The sequence below is a fragment of the Zonotrichia albicollis genome, chromosome 17 (assembly GCF_047830755.1).
Source record: "Zonotrichia albicollis isolate bZonAlb1 chromosome 17, bZonAlb1.hap1, whole genome shotgun sequence".
Taxonomy (NCBI): domain Eukaryota; kingdom Metazoa; phylum Chordata; class Aves; order Passeriformes; family Passerellidae; genus Zonotrichia; species Zonotrichia albicollis.
In genome coordinates this window covers 7,996,830-8,013,355 of record NC_133835.1, presented here as the reverse complement: position 1 = coordinate 8,013,355, position 16,526 = coordinate 7,996,830, and the positions used below count along the sequence as shown (strand labels likewise).

General features: G+C 59.9%; 2 protein-coding genes across 2 annotated transcripts; one reads left to right on the top strand and one right to left on the bottom strand.

Moving 5' to 3' along the window:
• The first annotated feature begins 4,580 nt into the window (after positions 1–4,580).
• Positions 4,581–5,472, top strand: LOC141731079 (WAP four-disulfide core domain protein 18-like). The gene is made up of 3 exons (XM_074553413.1): positions 4,581–4,695; positions 4,777–4,896; positions 5,001–5,472. Exons 2-3 carry the CDS (start codon positions 4,881–4,883, stop codon positions 5,228–5,230), a joined length of 246 nt encoding a protein of 81 aa, XP_074409514.1. The 5' UTR covers positions 4,581–4,695; positions 4,777–4,880; the 3' UTR covers positions 5,231–5,472.
• Positions 5,473–14,677: 9,205 nt separating this feature from the next.
• Positions 14,678–16,526, bottom strand: LOC141731095 (uncharacterized). The gene is made up of 2 exons (XM_074553582.1): positions 16,024–16,526; positions 14,678–15,539 (listed from the first exon to the last, which is right to left on the bottom strand). Exons 1-2 carry the CDS (start codon positions 16,208–16,210, stop codon positions 14,800–14,802), a joined length of 927 nt encoding a protein of 308 aa, XP_074409683.1. The 5' UTR covers positions 16,211–16,526; the 3' UTR covers positions 14,678–14,799.

The window sequence follows — 16,526 nt, the reverse complement described above, 5'->3', positions numbered from 1 at the left end:
ACAGAGGGAGCCACGGTGGGAGCACCACAGGGCCCCAATCCGTCAGAGAAGGAGCACTGAGGCATCCTCAGTGACCACCTCATTTCCCTCTTCCAGGTACAGCGTAGCCATGGCCAGGAAGGGCTGCACCAGGAGCTGCCATTTCAGGATCATCCTCCACCCCACTGCCATTGCACCCATGGGCTGAGCAGAGGTGCTGGTGTGACCCACACCTCTCCCTGTGCTGGACCCTTTTCCCTGGCAGGATGGCACCAGCAGTGACTCCAATGCCTCTGGTCATGGTCCCTGGCACCCCCAGCTGGGACATTAACGGCTGAATGCTGCCTGCACTACCCATGGCCAGGAATCCTAGCAACCCTGCATGAGGCAAAACCCTGCATCCACAATGGCCCCACAGCACTGAGACACAATAAACCATCCCACAGGCACCTCTGCTCTTGGTCACCATCCCTGTTCTCTGTGCTCTGGCTCCCAGAGGCACTGGCAGCCTGGGCTGAGTGCTGACAGGGAGGTGCAGGCAGCCATCCCTGCACACAGGCACTGCCTGAGGGCAGGGAGAGGGTCCCAGTTCCATGCAGGTGACTTCCAGGCATGATCATTCCATGTTAACCATGCTGCTGAGCCTGGGGGCTGCATAATGTCCCCTCAGCAGTCATGGACTGGAAAAACAGTTCCCTCAGATTCTTTGTGCCAAGGAAAGGCTTATTTGCATCCCAGAGTGTCAAAACCTGGTGGGAAAAGCAGTCACGGGTCAGGCCAGATGGAGCACCCAGACAAGGAGGGGGCAGGGAGCATCACTTGTGTGCCAGGGGCCATGGCAGGACCTGCTTGCTCATGGTGCTGGGTGCCAAGCAGTCCCTGCATGAAAGCTGCCCTTGGCTGAGGAGCAGCACCATGACAGCAGAGCTGTTAGAACCCCTCGTGCTGCTCCCATGGCCATGCCAGGACCAAGCCCTGAGGTCTATCCACAGCCCCCGCTCCAGGGAGCAGAGGGGTGAGTGGGGCTGGAAAGAAACCCAGAGAGGGAGTGGCAGCCAGCTCCAGCAAGGATGGGGTGGTGCAACATGAGGGGCAGAAGTGCCTGACCCCATCTGGCCTTCCCAGCCCCACAGGTCACCATGACCCCAAAGCAGGGCTTGGGCAGAGATAAGCGGGGTGCCTGGCAGGGCGCCGGTGGGTTCTGGGAACTGCCCCTCCTCCTGCCCCTCCTGCCCATAGCACAGCCAGCTGCCACAGCAGGCAGCTCAGCTTCTGCTGCCCTGCCACTCCAGGCACCCTGACACAGACCCCAGCTCAGCTCCAGACATGCCCAACATCCCCAGCAGCAGCATGAGCACAGGAGTTTTCCTCCTCTTGGGCCTCCTCATCCTCAGGGCAGAGCCGAGCATAACACCAGAGAAGGGTGGTGAGTACCAGGAGTCAAACCCAGCAGCTGCCAGGCACAGGCAGCCCCTGGGAGCAGCTCCTTGCATCCTGGCCCCTGTGTCCCTGCCGTATCCCCTCTCTCCCTGCCCAGCATGTGCTGACAGTGACCATGTCCCAGCTGGCTGCAGCCCCTGCACCGCAGCCCTGCTGCCTGGGGGACTCTGCCCCACCCCAGGGTGCAGGTGGGCATGCCCTCAGCCCCGTGGGCACCCCCTGCACCCCACGGGCACAGCATCTATCAGCTCCCAGCAGTGCCACGTTCAGCAGGGTCTCTGCTGCATCCCGGGCACAGACCCTGCTGCCACCCCCCTGCCATGGGACAATGCCCGGGGCGGTGGTGCCAGCTGTGGTGTGGCTCTGCCCACACCAAGGCACGGCCGGTGCCCCTTTGTTTGAAGCGGCAGCTGCTGTTTGCAGTGAAACTCCACAGCGTCTGTTTGCAGCCCAAACACCCGGATGGGCTGCTGGCAGAGGCGGCTCCGCCACAGCCCCGGCTGGCAGCAGGAGCCGGCACAGGTGCCAGCTGGAGCTCACCTGTACCAGAGGCAGGGCTGCCCCAGGTTTCCCAACATGGCCAAGAGGAGCACAGGGTGCCAAGAGGAGGAGGAGGAGAAGGAAGAGGAGGAGACACAGCAGTGAGGAGGGTGCTGCTTGCAGTGGGGATGCCTGCGGCAGCAAGATGCCCAGGAATAGATCCTGACCCCCAGCTGAAGCTGGCTTCACCCTGACAGGGCCAGTGACACTCCTTGTGACACTTGTGAGGGCACACACGGGCCGTGCCACCCCGCAGCATGACATGCCATGCTACACTGTGCCACACTGTGCTGTGCCATGCAGGTCTGGGCGTGGGGATCCAGCAGCCCCTGGCCATGGTGCAGAGAAGCTCCAGCCCCCGGGCTGCAGTCCCGTTCCCTGCAGAGAGAGCCACATCCTGCTTCCCCAGGGATGAAGGATGAGGGGCTCTGGCGCTGCCCTGACATTGCCATCCCACCGCAGGGGACTCCCAGAAACCGGGGCAGTGTCCTCGGGATTTCATGCGCTGCTTGCACCTGGAGTCCCCGCTCTGTGCCAACGACTCCAGCTGCCCCGCTGGGCTCAAGTGCTGCCTCTGGGAGTGCCGGCTCCGCTGCATCCCGCCGGCAGAAGGTACGGCACCGCGCTGGCACACCTCTGTCCCGGGGCAGCTGGCACCCCTCTCCCTGCGCGCTGCTAGAGCCTCCTGAGCGCCGCTGGGATGTGTGGATGGGAGGCACAGGGGTCTGGCAGGGGCAGATTTCCTGGCGCTGCCCTAGGACCCTGCAGTGCCCCCTCACCTCTCGGCCCCTCGGTGTTGCAGAGAAGCCCGGTGCCTGCCCGGCAGCAGCCCCCGAGGGGCTCATCGCCCCCTGCTCCTTCCCCTGCCTGGAGGACAAGGACTGCCTGGGAGCGCAGAAGTGCTGCCCGCTGGGCTGCGGCTCTGCCTGCCTGGAGCCGGCGCAGGGTAAGGACCCGGTGGGGATGGCGGGGAGCCCTAGTTCACCCAGGGACCCTGGTGCCATGGCTGTCTCCCTGACGCCCTGGCCCCTGGGGCAGTACAGGCAGGGTGCCAGTGGGGGATGCTGAATCGTCACACCCCTTCTGCCCTGCCAGACTGGCCCAAGCCCAGCGAGGGCCCCACGGTGCAGCCAGGATCATTCCGGCAGCGGTGCCGAGGCGACAGCGACTGCCCCGGCGCGCAGAAATGCTGCAACAGCAGCTGCAGCCAGCAGTGCCCGCCGGGAGTGCCGGCCGGTGAGGCGGGACGGGACAGCATGGGACAGGATGGGACAGGAAGGGACAGGATGGCAGCGAGGGTGGGGACACGGCTCACAGACCGGGAATGACGCTGTGGGTCTGCAGCGACCATGGCACAGAGCTGTGGCACGAACGGGAGCCCTCACCCCATACCTGCCAGGGTGGGCTCTGCCAGGTCTGGGGACACACTGCACAGCCCCCGGGTGGGCACTGGAGTGGGGAGGGAAGGGGACAGTGCAACCAGCCTCTGGTGAGGCCACCATCGCGCTCTCATCCTGCTCCACGGTGCAGAGGACACCAGCCCTGCCCCAGTGACCCAAAGGCCACTGCAGCACCAGTGGGGATGTCTCAAGGACGAGGACTGTCCCCCGTTCTACGTGTGCTGTCACCAGCTGTGCGCCAGGCACTGTGGGACAAACAGCCCAGGTGAGGGGGCTGCGAGCCGCCCCAAAGGCTCCACAGCCCCATGCGCCCTGGTCCCCACGGCTGTGTCTCCAAGCAGCCACCCCGCTCCATGCCTGCAGGGAAGGACGGATTCTGCCCGGTTCGCGCCGGGCTGTTCCCCAGTTACGACTGCAGAGCCTGGTGCCGGCACGATGGCGAGTGCCCCCGAGAGGAGAAGTGCTGCCTCCGTGGCTGCGACTCCGTCTGCCTGCCCCCATCCCCAGGTGCCACATACGGGCAGGGTGTCCTCCAGCTCCAGGGACTGTGACACTGGGTGGGGAGCACCCGCTGCTGCTGCTTGCGCTCCCAGCCCCGCTGCCTCCTGCCCGCAGAGAAACCAGGCATCTGCCCGCTGGCTGACGAGGCTCCGCTGGCCCCATGTGGCACCGCCTGCACCAAGGACTGGCAGTGCCCGGGCGCTCAGAAGTGCTGCAGCAGCAGCAGATGCGGCTCCGTGTGCTCAGCCCCCGAACCAGGTGAGCAGACGGTCACTAGAGCAGTGATGCCACCGGGAGCGGTGGAATCAGAGCTCCTGGGGGCGGGATGTGGGACGGCGCTGCCACAGAGCAGGCACTCAGATCCCCGGGCCAGGACACCCCGAGGCACAAAAGGAGGTGCCTGCAATACAGGGTGGTCCCTCCTCCTGCTGTCTCTTCCTGCCCCTCTCAGAAAAACCAGGTGAGTGCCCAAAGGTGAGGCCACAACACGCACAGGAGCAGTGCACGGAGACGGACTCCTGCAGCCACGACAGGGACTGCTCCCGGCAGGAGAAGTGCTGCTTCTCGGGCTGCGCCATGCGCTGCACCCGCCCTGCCCAAGGTGAGCACGGGGGGAAGAGATGTGACAGCGGGGCTGGGACCCCCGCCCTGGGGCTGGGACCCCCGCCCTCACCCGCGCCCCCTCCTCGGGCAGAGCACCCCGGGCAGTGCCCGCGGGCAGGGCCGTGCTGGGAGCTGCGGCGCGGGCGGCAGTGCCTGGATGACAGCGTCTGCCGGCGAGGGGAGAAGTGCTGTGACACCGGCTGCGGCCGCGAGTGCGTGGCCGTGACCACAGGTAGAAAGCACAGCCTGTTTGGGGGAGCTGGGCACAGCCCCTCAAGGCCAGCCAGGTGACAGCACGGTTGTGCCCCTGCAGACAGCGGGGACAAAGCTGATGGTCGGTGTGTGGAGGAGTGCCAGGCTGATTCACAGTGTCCCCGGGGGCAGCGGTGCACCAGCATCGGCTGTGGCCATGTCTGCATGGACATCCCTGGAGGTGAGAACCAGCCAGGCCCTCCGGGAGATGTGTGGCTGCCCTGGAGTGCCCAGTGGTGAGGTGGCCCGGGCCAGATGTGCCCCAGCTGTGTGATTACCTTGCAGGCAGACTGGGAGTGTGTCCCACCCCCAGGGAGGGGGGCACGTGCCTGGACCTGTGTGACTTTGACGAGCAGTGTCCCTGGGGCCACAAGTGCTGCAGTAACGGCTGTGGCCACATCTGCACACCAGCCTCTCTGCAAGGTCAGCCCCCCACACCACCCAGCCCAGCAGGGACAGAGCCCAGGTCCCCTTGGCACCCACCCCGGGGCATCCTGGCCCTTCATCCCCAATGAGGACCCCTCACCATGACCACACTGGAACCCTGAGCTGGCTCTGCCAAGGCAGCTGTGCCTGTGGGGTCTCACACCCTCCACAGATATGATCTGTCCCATCCTTCTTTCCATGCCTCCCCATCCTTCTGTGTGAGTGATGAGCACACACAGCCTCAGCTTAGTCACCAGGTGACCATGCTGCCCTGCCCACAGAGCAGGACACTGTGGCTGTGCCCCAGCCCAGTGCTGAGCGCTGCTCAGATGAGTGCGAGGCCGACTCTCAGTGTCCCTGGGGACAGAGGTGCTCCCGCACCTCCTGCGGCCGTGTCTGCATGGACACTCCTGGAGGTGAGGCACAGCAGCCCCAGTGCAGCCCCAGGACACATGGGGAGTCTCAGCCAGGGGGTCCATGGCAGGGTGCTGTGCCCTGCAGGCAGAGCTGGAGCGTGCCCCGTGCCTGGGGGCGGTGGGACCTGCGTGGACCTGTGCAGCCTGGATGAGGAATGTCCCTGGGGCCACAAGTGCTGCAGCAATGGCTGCGGCCACGTCTGCATGCGGGTGCCTGGTGGTAAGGAGGCCTGTGGCCACCATAGACCCCCAGGGCTAACAGCAGGTCATGCAGGGTGCCAGCTGACCTGTATGAAGGGCACAGCCCTTGGAGTGCTCCCAGCTCAGCATCACTGTGGGGCCCGTTCCCGCTGCTGTGCCAGCAGAGGCATTTGCAGGGTGAGGGGATCTGAAGTGATGCAGAGTGGGATGGAGCTCTCATGGAGCTGGCCAGCATGGCTGCAATCGTGGCCACTGGTCCCTCACTCCTGCAGTCTCTTTGCTCCCTAAAAGCACATCCTCCTTTTCAGATGCTGTGTGATGGGAGAGCAGCTCCTCTGCAGCAGGAAGGTAGCGAACATGGGACAGTCATAAGCCCCAGCTGTCCTGTCCCCTCCCCACCACCTCCAGCAATAAAGTGTGTGCTTGATTTTCCCCAGCTGCCCCATGTGGTCCTGGAGCGGCTTTGGAATCACCTGAGGCCCCCAGGGCCAGGAGGTTCAGCCAGAGTTGGTGCCACAGGACCAGTGAAGCAGTGCAGGGTCAGGGCAGGGTGGGGACGGGCACCACCCCAGGTGTCCATCAAGGCAGAAGCTGTTCCTCCTCTGTCATTCAGTGGCTTCAGCTCCCAGTCAGGTCATGTTGGCAGCTGGAAGGCAGGGCTGGGAGCCCGTCAGTGGCAATGGGAGCTGCAGGGTGGTGGCTGGGTGAGCCCTGCCGTGCCATGCTGCTGGGGCACCCACCACCCCGTGCCCATGAGGGAGGAGTGCCCAGAGGGACGGGCACTGTCTGCTCCTGCCAGCACAGGCAGGAAGGACCAGACCCAGACGTGCTCATCCAGGGACCCGTCCGTGTATTGTCACAGTCCAGGGGGAGGGACAGGCTCCTCGGCTCAGGCACCAGGCACAGGAGGGGGCATCAGTGCTGGCATGGGCACATGTCCCTGTCCTTAGGCCAGTGAGTCTCCCAGGCAAGCCACAGCCCCCAGCATGGCCACCCATGCCCACAGCCCTCATTGCCACCAGCCCCGTGGTCTCCCTGTAGGGTCAGGGATGTGGCCAACAGCAGCAGCTTCCCCCAGGCAGGGGCTGTGCAGAAGCCACCACTTCCCAGCACTGCCAGGCACCTGGAATTGAGAGCTGGGACATCAGGAGAGGGGCCAGGAGCAGCTGTGGCCCACGGCCCACAGCACAGTGCTAGTTACTGACATGAGAGCAGGCCTGGAAACACTCCCCCTTGGTCTCAAAGTTGTTCCTGTTGCCACCGCAGCCGCCGTAGATGAACTCCTCACACTGCTGGCTGGAGGCGTTGAAGAAGAAGCGGCGGAACAGAGCCTTGCAGTTCCCACACACTGAGGGCAGGTAGCAGAAGTCTGCACGATCCAAAAGGGACAGGCTGAGCCAGGGCAGGGGGGACACATCACCACGCTCAGCACTCTCACCCCCTCAGACAGCCCTGCACAGTTCTGGTTCCCTTTCACTGCCATACCCTTGGTGCCCAGAGCACACAGCTCTGCACACACCTGCCCCCAGCCCCACACGCCAGCAGATTCCCCATAACTCAGTGTGGTGACCCCCAGGGTCTGCAAGACACATCAAGAGCTCAGGAACACCCCAGAGACATCAAGAGCTCAGGAACACCCCAGGGACCTCCCTTCCCAGTTTGCGACCCCATGTCAGCCAACACCCCTCCTGTCACCCACCCCAGGAATGCCACACTGCCACTCCAGAGCCCCACCACCACTGAGTCCTCACCCAGCACTGGCTCCTGGCATGTGTGGCCACACTTGCTGGGACAGCACTTGGTGACTCCGTGGCAGTCGGCATCGCTGGTGCAGCGCGAGCAGGAGGCACCCGTGTGGCAGGAGCCACAGTCCTTGTCCAGCAGGTCCTCCACCTCTGCGATGTGGTAGCAGTAGCCAGGCTTTGCTGCAGGACACAGTGGCCAGGAGGCTGCTGAAAGGCACCCAGCAGGGGCCACAGCTGCGCCCCAGTGCCCCAGGCTCCCACAGTCCCCCCCTTGGCAGCAGATGGGGCAGTGGGCAGCACTGGGCAGCAGTGGCACCCCAAAATCCCCCCATTCCCAGGCCATGACCCAGCCACACTCACCCATGCCCAGCTCCTCTCGTCCCGTTGTGTGCGGGGCCGGGCTGGACCGCCTGGCCAGGGGGAGCAGGGCAGCAAGGAGGAGAAGGCAGCCAGGTGGCAGCTCCATGGTGCCCTGGATGGCCGGGTCTGGCCCCGGGTGTGGTGGGCTGGGATTTAAGGTGTGCAGGAGGGGCGGAGGGAGCAGGGCTGGTGCCTAAACCAAACTCATACCTGCCATGCAGGTAATGAGCCACACCCGGGCAGGGCCTGGTCTCCCTGGTGGCATCCTGGCCACAGCCCTGGAGCTGGGGGGACCGGTAGGACAGGACAGCTGTCCCAGCACAGCCCTCAGGGAGCCCAGCTGGGTGGCAGCAGCGCAGCCAGGCTGGGCTGGGGACAGCACCAGCAGCTGCCACAGCTTCCTGGGGACAAGCTTGTCTTGGGGAAGGTTGGTACTGGCCTCTCCATTGCCAGGGGTGATGACGCTGCCAGCTCTGGGGCAGCCACCAGCCAGGCAAGGGCTGGGGCACAGCACGCTGCAGCTCCACTCTCTGTGTGCTCCCTGAGGTGCAGGTCCTGGGGAAAGGCTGTGCCAGAGGTGACTCCCTCATGGCTTTCCCCCATGCTCCCTCCCGTCTGACAGAGAGCATCCCGGGCAGGACGGGCCCATGCTCAGGGCTGAGCCTGTGGATACCACCACATCGTGGCTGTGGAAGGCAGGTCCCGCTGATGCTCCCATCCATCCCCATCTTGTCCCTTTGTCACCTCCTCCATCACCTCTCTCGGTTTGGGGCCGTCCCTTCACCCGTCCCCTCCCGCGGCACAGCAGAGCCGTGCCCTGTGCCCTGTGCAGGTCCCTGCTCCTGGCAGCAGGGCGGGGGTCCGGGGGCTCCATCCTGCCTTGGTGCCCCCCCGGGACTGGGACACGGCTCCCAGCTGGCCCCGGGCACTGAGCTGGGAGGCACCGCCGGTACCCGCGGGTGGGCGTGGGGTGAAACCTGCCAAAGGAGGCAGAAACACATTAAGATGTTCCCATTCAGCAAGAATAATTGTTATCCTAATTACCGCCGTAATTATTGTCCCAAGGGGGAAGCGGAGGGCGAGGAAAGCTCCGTGGGGAGGGGCCAGGAGAGCCGCAGTCGGGTGGGGTTGGGAGGGCGGTGCCGCCCCCCGCCCACGCCCCGCCGCGGCTTTTCCTGCCCGTCCTGAGAAGCCCCGGGATGAGGTCATGGCGGTGTCCCCGGTCGGGACACGGTGACGTGGCCTGTCCTGAGCAGGGCCGGGAGCAAAGCCGGAGGGACGTGCCGGAGGTGCAGAGTCAGGGTGGGCAGTGGGAAAGACCCCCCTGCACAGGGACTTGGCAGCGCCAAAATCCACCGGGGCTGAACTTTCCTGCTCTTTCCCCGGGGAATCGCAGCAGCCGGGTGACCACGGACGAATGGATTGTGTGTTCCAGAGCAGCCCCGCCGGTCCCTGCACCGGCAGTAACAGCATGGCCAGGCTGGATGGATGGATCCACACCACGGTGCATTCAGGGACGGTGCCAAAGATGAGGGGGGGCTGCTCTCAGATAGATGTTGATGTTTCACATGACAGAAAACCACTCCTAGAGGAGGACCTGTGCCGTACCCCCTTGTCCTGCCCTGACACAGGGCAAGCGATGGGTGCAGAGCCACCAGCCAGGCCACCTCCATGGGAAAGCAGTGACGGGGTACCCGGGGAACACCCAGGAATGCGGCACCTCCCAGGAATGCGGCACCCAGCAGCGACAGGGACAGGGACAGAGGCAGCCTGTGCCATGGGGATGATGTCGCTGGCCAGGCAGGAGCGGAGCCGAGGGGCTGAGCAGGAGCACGGGGAGCCAGGACTGCACACACACACACGTGTCCACACCTGGCTGCCACGTGTGCACACACACTCACACACGTGCAGAGCGAGCCCTCCTGCCTCTCCCAGGGCCGGGCACTCCCGGAAGGAAAACCTCTGTCAGGGAAAGCCCCGGCAGCTCCGGTGCCGTCCTTGCCACACCTCGCAGTGTCCATGGAAGGGGCAGGGGCTGCCTGAGCCCCGGGTGACGGGAATGTGAGCCCCCAGACCCGCTGCTGCAGCCCTGCAGAGCCCACGCTGAGCCCCCAGCCCTGTCCCCAGCAGCAGGACCTGGTGTCCCTGGAGCTGTCCTGTCCCCAGGTGTTGGGCCAGCTGGGCAGCGCCTGGCCAGGAGATGCAGGGCTCAGGGGCCGCTGGCAGCGGGGGGCTGTGGACCGTGTCCGGTCACAGGACGTCCCTCGGGAGCCAGCGATTGTTCCCGGAGGCAGAACAATGCCCGGAGAGCTGCCAGGGCACCACGGGCTGCTCCACAGCGCCGGCCCGGGGAGCTCCTGCACTGTTTCAGCAGGCCGGGACCCGAGCAGAGTCCCCCGGCCCTTGGCTGCTGCCTGTCCCCTCCCTGTCCCCTGCAGCCGGGGATGGCACTGCCTGCTCTTGTGTTGTGGCACGGCACGGCTCACTTGTGGCCGCACAGAGCCCAGCACCAGCAGCAGCACCTTCCTGCCTCCCCCAGGCTCATCCAGCCCAGCTGCCCGCGGGAGGGAGGGAGGGAGGGGACGGGAGGGTTCACGCTCGGATGGAGCGTGTCAGGTGCTGGGGCATGGGCCAGGTCATGGGCACCAACCTTGCACCCCAGGAGGATTTAAAGCCCTGCCTGTGCCCAGGGAGGCAGCCCCCACGCTGCCCATCCACGCCATGAGGCTGCTGTCCCTGCTCCTGCTCCTGGGGCTCTGCTGCCTCTGGGCCCGGCTGCTCTCCCCAGGTGAGTGTGGGTGGGCACAGGGGGATGTGGGAGCCCCCAAACCCCCACAGGTGGATGTGGGATCCTGTGGAACAGTGCTGCAGGAGGATGTGCAGCCATGGGCACAGAGACCACTGTGACCATGGCTGGGAGTGCAGCATCCCACCTGTGCTGTCTCCCCTATATCTTTGCATGCTGCAGAAATTATCACCAAACCCCCCACTGCTCCCTGGGAGAGCTGTCTGGGGTCTCTGGAGCCCTCATCCCCAGGGTCCCACTGTGGGGCTGCCAGATGTGCCCAGTCATACTACAGAGGGAGGGCCTGACATGGATTTCTGTCTTTCCCAGAATTCACCTAGCCCCCACCTGGACCTGGACCAAGGACCCAGTCTGTGCAGCCAACCCACACCAGACAGCAGCTGGACAGCCATGGAGGGCTCCATCAGCTGCTGGATGACCACCCAGCCCCCCAATCCCACCTCAGCACCCTCAGCTCTGTGCTTGCCATAGGGGTCTCTGTGCCCCCCACCCCCAGTAAACCCAGTCTGTGATGAACAATGTCTGGCTCCTGCTGCATCTGCCTCCTGGTGAGCCCCCAGCAGCTCCTGAGAGACCTTCAGTCCCTGTGGGAGGGATGGGGTCCCTGCTCAGGCTTTGGGAGGATGCCTGGGGAGCCTCAGGGAGCCACAGACCCTTTGGGGAGGTTTGCTCTGCTCCAGAGATGCTCCGTGGGTCCTGGGTGGGAGCGTGCCTGGGGCTGCCTCTGGGGGTCTCCCACAGGGAACAGAAGCATTTTGGTGTGTAGAGGGCCCTGCTGAGCCCACCCTGGGCAGGAGCAGCACCAGAGGGTCCCTGGGCAGGGACAGGGTTGGGGCAGCCACAGTGACCTGGCCGTGCCAGGCACTGACCAAGGACAGCTTGTCACACCCAGCCAGTGGCCAGTGTGGGGTTGATCAGGAAAGAAAAGGTCCAGCCCAAAACACCACTGGTGTCCAGGACCAGCCCTGGTAGAGTGAGGCACAGGAAGAGGCCCCTGCACCCACACTCTGTGGGCTCTCCTCACCTCACACGTTCCTTGTAACCTTCTGGCATCAGTCAACAAGTGCAATCACTGTCACCAGCACCATCACTTAACCATCATCATCATCAGTGTTAAAGAAAGTTCTGACACCAGACTCTGAACTCTATCAGATATATTTATTGGCACAGATCAATCATGAAATCTGGTAGCTTGAGCTGCAACCTCAAAAGGAAGACCTCAAACACTGAAATCTCTGAGCAATTATACCCTTAGAGTGTAAACTCCCCATCCCTTACATGACAGTCCAGATCAAGAGTCTTGTTGGGCTCTGGGGTCTTCTCACTCTTCACTGCCTCACTGCTTTGTTACCCAGTGGCTGCCATGGCTCATTTTCACACCCTCTGAGGTCAGTGTTGGTGGAGGTTTCACTCAGATCTGTGGTCCATGCTACAATATGGTTGTTACAGTTCACACACCATGATCTATGAGCTGCCCACTCCAGCTATTCATTTTTAAGTAACATTTAAGCTACAGCTTTGTCTATTCTAGTATAATGTTCAGGTTATCAGCCCTGGGTTTCACTACTCTCTCTATTTTACCTACACAGCACACCCACTATGGTTCAGATAAAGTTCAACTTGCACCTAACAGGTCCAGGTCCTGATATCAAACAAGCACTCAGCTACTTTCAAATAAAAGAAAATTTTCAGCAGTCATGACCACCACAGCCATCATCATCATTGCCATCATCTGCCTCCCTGTCAGACCCAGGATTCTTTCCCTCCTCAGGCTTCTCTGGCTTCTCCCCCAGCACAGATCTCTCCCAGATGCCTCCAGCTTCCCACCAGCCCCCAGCTCCTCTCCAATCTCCAGCTTTGCTACAAACTTTAGTTTTTCCCTAGCCACAGTCTTCCCTCACATTCTGGGGATTCTTTCCCTTCATTTGGTTTCTTGCCAGGGGAATTACTACAAACAACCAGCAAATGTTTACACTCCAGTGGGAGTTTGTTAAAGGTATATTTTCCCTTCTCAAGGAAATACCAATTTTTGTTTTCCCCTCTAATAAGGGGGCTACAAAGGACACATATTTCATATCCAGTGCTGCCATCCAGGGGTGTGTGGCTGCAGAAATCCCACTCTGCTGCAGCAGGAGCTGGGTATTGTGGTACATTAGTGATTGTTGAACCAGGGAGTGCAGGAGCTGCACAGAGCACACACTGCAGCCTCCTGAATTCAGGGTAGGGCTGGCATTTGAGCTGCAGGACCAAATGACCCTGCAGGACAGCAGACACCAGGTTTGGCCTTTCAGAACACCAAAACCCAAATGCTTCACTATGATCTCTGAGCGCACAGCAAGTGGCTGACATGCACTTCATGCCAACACGTGCTCTTGCCCAGGGGCTGTGAATTACCCTGGGTGGTTTGGCTTTGGCACTTGTTCTGCTTACTCCAGCAACTTTAACTCTTTGCTGACCAGGCTGAACAACCAACAACATTCTGTTAAAACTGAATCTCGTGCTCCCATGTCTGTTAAAAATTGCATTAATTTTTGTCCAATAGCATCAGAATGTCTGGACCATTATTGTGTCTGCCTTAATAGGATTTCAATCGCCAGATTTCAGTCTGGCCTGGCTTACAGCCATAGGGCTCTTGCAGATCACTCATCTAAATCAAATCAAATGGGGCTGGTTTAGAGTATAATTTCCCACTCTATCCTAAGGTGCACTGGTTTCTTCTGTTTCTCTAATGAGCCTGGTTTCATATTCAGGGGGATTTGAAGGAAACAAAGAACAATCTTCTCCAGGTTCACTATGGTCAGGGCTACCCAAATGTTTCCAATCTCATTCTTCAGGGGATAAAAGTTAGTTTTCTAATCTATACAATATGAGAGGACAGGGAGTCCACATAAATATAACTTCAGTCTTTTCTTCTGACTTTTATTTTTTTCCTTTTCTTCCTGTAGCTTTTCTTCCTGTTTATGCAGCTTCTCAATTTTCAAAGACAATAATACAGCTTCTTTGCAACCTTCTATTTCTCTCTCAGATCTTATTTCTCTCTGCTATAGTTTTTCCTGTCCTAACAGGCAGCTTCTGTGCAAGTGTCCAACATCTTACAAAAAACTCCTTTGGTCTTTTCATCTTTTATACATACCCTGGCCACCTTTAGCTTTTCTTCCACAGCTTTCCAATCCTGCCAGTTTTCATTATGTGGAGCACAAATTTGAAAGAAAATCATTGAGCACATTGCTCTGCATCTTCCCTCAGCCTTAGCATGTCAGTAGCCCACAGCACTAAATCTCTGTAATGCAGGGTCAATGGATATAAATTAAAACAATTGCTGGCTGCCCATTGATAACAGGACTCGCATAATTTGTCCAGATTGGATTTGGGCAGTTGCAGGTGAAGTAGCAGTGAGCACAGAAAGCAAAGCAACAGGAACAGACAGTGGAAAATCCTTTTCATTGGGCACACAGAGAGGAGCAGGGTCTGGGCTGGAATTTACCTTAGGATATCATGTACCAACCCCACTCCTGAGATGCTGCTTTTCCCGAGCTCAGTTATCCCATACACATCCATCTGCCCTGTGTACCAGTCCTGTAATCTGTGCTGAAGGCAAATCAGAACAGTCTCTTTGAAATCCCCTGTGTGGGCCACACTTCTGCAGGTTTTGTCCCAGCATGTCAAGTAGTATGTGACCATTCCTCCTGGCATGAAATCAGTGAGAGTTTTAGGGATCATTTAGCAGTGCCAACTGTCTTCTCCCTGTTCTGCAGTGCCTCAGCTAAGGGCATCCCCTTCTTTAAGCCAGGTACATAACTCATCTTTCCCAAAACCCACAAAACTCCAGCTTGTAGAAGGCAGGACTTGAACCTCCTTTAGAGATTTTACACTTCCTTACTCCAGAACTCCTGGGTGAAACCATCCACTGCTGCAAATTTGGATATCTGGTGCTTGGAAGGAAATGGGCAAGTGAACAAGTGCCCCACTTGAGATGCCAAGCTGTTAAAGAAATTTTTGACACTAAGCTCTCATATTCACTAGATACATTTATTGGCACAGATCAGGCATGAAATCTGGTAACCTGAGCTGGATACTACAAAAGAGGAACCCAAAAATCTCTGATCCCAGGGCAATTACATCCTTACATTCTAATATCTCCACCCCCCATAATCAGAATCATTTTCATTGCTATTGGAGTGATCATATTCATTGTAATTGGAGTCACCATCTTCACTGCTGTTGGAACTGTCACTGTAGGTGTCATCATCATCATCATCTTCATTGCTACTGGAATTTTCATCACTGATGCCATCATCATCATCATCATCTTCATTGCTATTGGTATTTTCATCATTGATGAGATCATCACCATCACCATTGCCATCATCACCAGCACCACGGCCATCATCACTGTCATCATCACTGTCATTGTCCTTGCCATCAGAAAGATCATTTTTAACACCTTCATCACCATCTTCATTGCTTTTGGAATTGTCACTGCTGACACCATCACCACTGTCATTGCCACCATTACCATTGTCATTGTCCTTGCCATTAAAAAGGTCATTTTTATCACCATCATCACCATCTTCTTTGCTATTTGAATTGTCACTGTGGACACCATGATTATGATCATCACCATCACTGTCGTTGCCACCATGATCATGATCATTGCAATTACAAAGCTGATTTTTATTGCCATCATCACCAGTTTCACTGCTACTGGACTCACCAGTTTTACGGCTACTGGAGTCACCCGTTTCACCTCTATTGGAGCTGGTTTTGCCATTGCCAGGCACCGTGCTGAGCTCTCTCCCAGGCTCAAGGCTCAGGGTGCTTCCCAGCTGCCCTGGTGGTGGCCACCCAGCTGGAGCCACTCCGTGGAACTCTGTAGGAGAGCAGAAAGCAGCAGCATCAGCCCCAGCATGCTGCCCTTCCATCCATGCTCCCACCCAGCAGCCCAGTTAGCCACGATGCTGTGCTGTCTTCTCCCCTGCAGCTTTTCCTGCTGGGTTTCCAGGGCTCTGCCTCACCCCTGCTGCCCTCAAGGCTGAGGCAGCTCCCCACGCTGGTGCCTCCCAGCTCATGGCAGTGCCATGGTGGGGCTGGTGCTCTCCTGGGCACCTCTGCCCTGATGCCAGCAGCCCCTCATGGCTGGGGAGTCAGGGAGAGGTGGCACTGTGCCATTGTTCACTGTGGCACAGCAGTGAGTGCCACATAGCCCGGGCACATCCCACCCCACTCCCCCCGTGACTTCCCTTGCCCTCCCAAAGCAGCAACCTGGCACCTACCAGCACCTGCAAAACACCTGTGATTCTATGAAAATAAGGAAAAAACATTCTTAAATATTTCTCCCAGCCAGCCGTACTTGCCTGCAATGGGTGCTGCCTGCAGCTGTGCCCACAGGGTGAGGAGCCCCAGCAGGAGGATGCTCGGTGCCATGCTGATGAAGGCTGTGCCCAGGGCTCTGCCAACCTGCAATTTAAAGGGGCTCGCAGGCAGCCCGGGTGCAGGAATGGGAGGAGGCAGGCCACAGGTGACTTCAGGGACCTCCCACATTTCCCTCTAATTCTGTTTACCGAGGAGCCACTGCAGCTCCACCCTCAGCCAAGGCAGGAGCAGGATCCAGACTTGGCTGCACTCCAAGGACAGCACAAGGACTGATGGACAGAGGGGGAACCAGGAGTGCACAGAGGCAGATTCTTCACTGCTGCTCTCAACAGGAATTCCCATGGTGACCTTCACCAACAGCAGTGACCCCAGCACCAGGCTCTGCCCCAGAGCTGGGCTCTGCTGCAGGCAGGAGCCTGTCCTGACCCTGCCATCCCAGATGGAACAGGATCAGCGCAAGAGCATCTGGCAGCAGCACCAGGAG

Bases quoted from the DNA above. Each gene is read 5' to 3' on its own strand.
- LOC141731095 (XM_074553582.1), bottom strand. From the start codon at position 16,210: ATGTGGGAGGTCCCTGAAGTCACCTGTGGCCTGCCTCCTCCCATTCCT. The intron at 15,540-16,023 runs GCAAGTACGGCT...GCTCTCCTACAG, and splicing joins GCAGGCAGCACCCATTGCAG to AGTTCCACGGAGTGGCTCCA.